Source organism: Pseudophryne corroboree, chromosome 1 (assembly GCF_028390025.1).
Source record: "Pseudophryne corroboree isolate aPseCor3 chromosome 1, aPseCor3.hap2, whole genome shotgun sequence".
NCBI classification, from domain to species: Eukaryota; Metazoa; Chordata; class Amphibia; order Anura; family Myobatrachidae; genus Pseudophryne; species Pseudophryne corroboree.
This window is the reverse complement of record NC_086444.1, coordinates 746,364,667-746,370,666: the sequence shown is the minus strand read 5'-3', so window position 1 is coordinate 746,370,666 and position 6,000 is coordinate 746,364,667. Positions and strand designations below refer to the sequence as shown.

The 6,000-nt window shown below is 43.0% G+C and overlaps 1 protein-coding gene across 1 annotated transcript in view; it reads right to left on the bottom strand.

Annotated features, from left to right (window-relative positions):
• Nucleotides 1-308: 308 nt before the first annotated feature.
• Nucleotides 309-6,000, bottom strand: part of NDUFA11 (NADH:ubiquinone oxidoreductase subunit A11) — a 47,934-nt gene continuing 42,242 nt past the window's right edge. Inside the window, 3 exon segments of the mRNA XM_063916647.1 lie at nucleotides 309-412; nucleotides 415-480; nucleotides 5,062-5,184. Of these exon segments, the coding sequence (XP_063772717.1) occupies nucleotides 366-412; nucleotides 415-480; nucleotides 5,062-5,184 (236 nt within the window). The 3' untranslated portion in view covers nucleotides 309-365.

Genomic DNA, 6,000 nt, shown 5'->3' with positions numbered 1-6,000 from the left:
AGGTTTCTTCTACTGATCTATTATCAGGTGAAATATACAGGCTATAATAAGTGCACCCCCCTACAGGGATGCATATTATTCAACGAGGAAGGAAAATACTGGTGATTATTAAGTATATCTCAGAACATTTTAGACAATGCTTCAAATTAGGGGGGAGACCAAACTTTGTTCAGAAACCCCAATTTTCTTGTATTCGTGTAAAAAAAAATTCCATGTCCGTGTAAGCACTAAGTTATTTAATTTACTTTCTTTTGTAAAAAAAAATAAAAAAATTGAAGAGCCATTTTAAAATAAGCTAAAACACAAAATACAATCATATACATAATTTATTTTTTAGTAATAATTTCACAAACAGATAGAAAGCTTCAGAGTTTCGGTTCAGATGGAATAAATTCCCAGCCATCTCTTTTGAGCTCTTGGCAAGAGCAGCCAAGGCGCCAAACGTGATACATGCAGAGGTCGCAGTTGCGTAGCTGTGAGCTGTGAATAGTAAGATCAGATTTAGTGAGATTACACCATAGTACATTCTAACCTTGTATATTTAACATTCATCCTGTACAATTGCACACTTTCTTCATGTACACATTAATACATGTTTCTCTGATGGAGGAGCTCATTCTATTTATTTATTTACTTTATTTCAAACATATGTAATCATCTTGTCAGTCTTAACTGTGGATGAAATATTAAATAGTAGCCTTTGTATCAAAATAATCTTCTTTCATCATTCATCTAAATGCTCATGAACAAGCTAGAAAGTGCAAATAATACCAAAACATCTATGGTGGGATGTCACGGAAACAGATCGCCAGAGGTGCAGGATGCCGGACGATCTTAGACATTTTTTTGAAGGGACAATCACTTACATGGCATCGTTTTGCCATGTAAGTGTTTGCCCCTTTGAAAATACGTTCGAGATCAGTCGGAATGCCGCACCTCTGGCGATCTCGGACTCCATTACATCCTGCCGCTATTGTGTGTCCATGACAAATGGCACTAGAAAAGTTGCAATGCTAGTATGACTTTTCCTTGTTATAGCTCTGCCTTGTCGTTTTACCTCAAAAAAGTTTATGGGGTATATGCAATAGCGGGCGAATTGGCAAAATAGGCGAATTCCGGGCCGTTTTCGCCTCCAAAAATCAATTCGCCTATGCAGTGCAGTCATTTTTCGCAAAAAAACGGCCCGTCAAAATTCGCCTTTTCTCAATTCGCCTTTTTCCGAATTCGCCTTTTCTGCAATGGTACAGATGCTGCAATTCGCCTCCAGCATATTCAATTCAAGTTTGGAAATTCGCCTGCAGTGCTTTTAGACAGCAAATTCGCGATTTTCACTCCGCCACACTTTGGAGGGTGAAAACAAATAAAAAAATTTTAAACATGTTTTTTTTTGTGTTTTTTTTTTTAGGAATAGCAGATCTATTTATATTAGAAGGGATTAGGTTTTTTTTTTTTTTTTGGGGGAGGCACAAATATTATTTATATATTTTTTAAAATAATATTTTTTTTTTATTTTATTTTTTATTGCTGGAACGGTAAAATCCGGGGAAAAAATGGCGTGGGGTCCCCCCTCCAAAGCATAACCAGCCTCGGGCTCATTGAGCTGGTCCTGGTTCTAAAAATGCGGGGAAAAAAATTGACAGGGGATCCCCCGTATTTTTAAAACCAGCACCGGGCTCTGCGCCTGATGCTGGTGCCAAAAATACGGGGACAAAACGAGTAGGGGTCCCCCGTATTTTTAACACCCAGCATCGGGCTCCACTAGCTGGACAGATAATGCCACAGCCGGGGGTCACTTTTATACAGTGCCCTGCGGCCGTGGCATCAAATATCCAACTAGTCACACCCCTGGCCGGGGAACCCTGGGGGAATGGGGACCCCTTCAATCAAGGTGTCCCCCCCCCCCCAGCCACCCAAGGGCCAGGGGTGTGAAGCCCGAGGCTGTCCCCCCCCATCCAATGGGCTGCGGATGGGGGGGCTGATAGCCTTTGTGTTCAAAAAAAAAGATATTGTTTTTTCCATTAGTACTACAAGTCCCAGCAAGCCTCCCCTGCAAGCTGGTACTTGGAGAACCACAAGTACCAGCATGCGGGAGAAAAACGGGCCCGCTGGTACCTGTAGTTCTAATGGAAAAAAAATACCCAAATAAAAACAGGACACAGACACCGTCGACAGTAAAACTTTATTACACACTGCCGACACACACATACTTACCTATGTTCACACGCCGACATCGGTCCTCTTCTCCATGTAGAATCCCGGGGTACCTGAAAATAAAAGATCAATTATACTCACCTCAACAGGCTCCAGAGATAAATCCACGGACTTGGCAAAAAAAGAAAGCGCATTTACCCGCACCAAAAACGGACTGAAAGGTGTCCCATGCTGACACATGGGACACCTATCCACGATTAAGATCTGTCAGTGACAGTTGTCACTGACAGGTCTCTAAGCCAATCAGGAAGCGCAACTTCGTTGCGCTAACCTGATTGGCTGATCGCTGTGACAGCGCATCGCACAGCTCCCTCCATTATATTCAATGGTGGGAACTTAGCGGCTAGCGGTGAGGTCACCCGCCGGTCAGCGGTGACCGGCGGGTGACCCCACCGCTAGCCGCTAAGTTCCCACCATTGAAAGTAATGGAGGGAGCTGTGCGAGGCGCTGTCAGAGTACAGACGGCGTCCAGCCAATCAGATGAGCGCCACGGCAGTAGCGCTTCCTGATTGGCTGAAGGGACATCAGTGACAGGAGTCACGTGATGTCCCGGCATTCGGGGAGAGGGGTCCCATGTGTCAGCATGGGACCCCTTTCGGTCCGCAGGTCCGGTTGTTCGTTTTCTTTTTTTGCCAAGTCCGTGGATTTATCTCTGGAGCCTGTTGAGGTGAGTATAATTGATCTTTTATTTTCAGGTACCCCGGGATTCTACATGGAGAAGAGGACCGATGTCGGCGTGTGAACATAGGTAAGTATGTGTGTGTCGGCAGTGTGTAATAAAGTTTTACTGTCGACGGTGTCTGTGTCCTGTTTTTATTTGGGTATTTTTTTTCCATTAGAACTACAGGTACCAGCGGGCCCGTTTTTCTCCCGCATGCTGGTACTTGTGGTTCTCCAAGTACCAGCTTGCAGGGGAGGCTTGCTGGGACTTGTAGTACTAATGGAAAAAACAATATCTTTTTTTTTGAACACAAAGGCTATCAGCCCCCCCCATCCGCAGCCCATTGGATGGGGGGGGGACAGCCTCGGGCTTCACCCCTGGCCCTTGGGTGGCTGGGGGGGGGGGACCCCTTGATTGAAGGGGTCCCCACTCCCCCAGGGTACCCCGGCCAGGGGTGACTAGTTGGATATTTGATGCCACGGCCGCAGGGCACTGTATAAAAGTGACCCCCGGCTGTGGCATATCTGTCCAGCTAGTGGAGCCCGATGCTGGTGTTAAAAATACGGGGGACCCCTACTCGTTTTGTCCCCCGTATTTTTGGCACCAGCATCAGGCGCAGAGCCCGGTGCTGGTTTTAAAAATACGGGGGATCCCTGGCCGATTTTTCCCCGCATTTTTAGAACCAGGACCAGCTCAATGAGCCCGAGGCTGGTTATGCTTTGGAGGGGGGACCCCACGCCATTTTTTTTTTCGGGTTTTTCCCCGTTTTTTCCCGTTTTTTAAAATCGCGGTAAAATCCGCAAAATCGGCCGATTTTCGCCCGCGACTCTGGCGAATCCGTTTTTCATTGCATATGGTGAATTCCGGAAGCCACCTTCCGGAATTCACCTGGCGAATTTGGTCGAATTGAAAAAACGGCGATAATTGCCGCGATTTCGCCCGCTATTGCATATACCCGTATATTACTGCAACTTATCTCCTGATAAAATAGAGTTAATCAGTTAGTATTATTAAATGTACAATTTTATTGAAATATTTTCCGGCACTTGCTATCAAAAAAGGGACACCAACGTGAGACGAAGTTCGCATGCACACGCTTGACGCGGACAATAAGAAGACACTTCCTACTAACTAGTACACTTCAGATATGTTTATTATCCAACACAGATTCCCCAAATTGGTCCTCAAGGCAACCTAAAGCCTGGCACACATTGCCTGACGGCTGGCACCAACCCAACAAACACTCAGATTTGATGGAGAAATTATTGGATTGGTGCTCAGTATGTACCTTAATTTCCCTGGGATCGGGAGGATGTGAACAAGATCGCTTGTGCAGCACACGTGATCTAATTCCCCTGATGTGACAGTTGCAGAAGCGTTTGAAGAAGTTAATTGGCTTTAAACACTACTACACACAATCCGAATATCAGGCCGATCAGCCAATTATTAGCTGATCTGACCAATAATTATTGGATAGTGTGTACCCAACATAACAGTCCAGGTTTTGAAAATATCCATGCCTGTGCACAGATGGTTTAATCAAACTGACTGAAGAACTAATTAAGCATGAATTCCTTAAAACCAGGACTATTGGGGTTCCTTGAGGACAGAGTTTGGGAACTATTGATCTAGAATATTTAGAGAATGAAAAAAAAAAGAATAAAGAAATGCTGCAGCTCGATAATCAGTGCATGTGACATTCGGTCACCAAGCACCTCCTCTTATAGTCCCTGTGAGGAGCACAATCAATACCAAGAATGCTGGGTACAAATAGAGGTCTTCTTTAAATGTAATTTTGTATATATATTAGAAAGTGCTCCTAATAACAGAAAAAAGCCTAAAGAAAAAAAATAATAATCACAAACATTGCAGATAGACTACATACCTCAATTGTGACTGTTCAGAATTTTCTTTTCACCACTGATTTTTAATACGCAATTATCAATAGAATTAAAGGTGCCTCACATAATGGTCTACACCAGGCATTCCCAACTGCGGTCCTCAAGGAACACCAACAGTGCAGATTTTAGTGATATCCAGGCTGCAGCACAGATGGTTAAATCAAAATAACTGAGGTGCTAATTAAGTCACCTGTGTCCAAGCCTGGATATCACTAAAACCAAGACTGTTAGTGTGCCTTGAGGACCGAGGTTGGGAAACACTGGTCTACACAGTAGAAGTGAACTTACCTTTGACCCCGAGTAAAGCACCAGAGACACAGCCCCCTACAAAATAGTTGCCCAAGTCATCTGGCTTCTCCCTAATCTGGGCTGTTACACAGGTGGTGATGCCAAAGACTGCAGCAAGTGAGGCTGAGGGAAAGAGGATACAGGACAGTAAAAATCGGACTTTATTTTCATAATTCAACATGTTAAAAGGGTTTTAATATACCCACATTTGCACACTGTATCAAGAAAAAAAATGAAAAAAAAAAAAAAAAAAAAAACAACAAAGATAGGCATTTTTAGGACCATAAATACAGATATAATGTAATTTATATTTTATATCTATTTTACGGGCGTTACATAGAGAATTATTATTATTATTTTTTTTAAAGGATTTTGTTCAAGCGCCTGATATTTGCACACAGAATTGGAAGACAAATCTTAAGGGTCAGGGAAAATTGAGAGCAGCCAGCAACCCTCACAAAATATGTATTACACAAAACATGACTATTTAAATCATCAAAGGGAGATCTATTATAGAGACATAGATCTCCTCTGCATAGTTAAGCAGATACAGGTTGAGCCTCCTATAGCCGAAAATCCAATATCCCAAAATTTTTGAGCACGACCGAAATAGTGAAACCTTTGCTTTCTGATTGGTCAATGTACACAAACTTTGTTTCGTGAACAAAAAGATTAAAAGAAACAAGTCTAAAATTGCCATCAGGCTTTGTCGAGACGGTTTATGTATATGAAACAAATGCATTGTGTGTTTAGACTTGGGTCCCATCCCTCAAAATATCTTATTAAGGTATGCAAATATTCCAAAATACAGAAAAATCGAAAATGCTAAATACTTCTGGTCCCAAAGCATTTCGGATATGTAGGACTTAACCTGTACCATCACGTGTGCCCGTGGAGCAATCAGCATGCCCCAAAGAAATGTGACCCACACCCATTGGT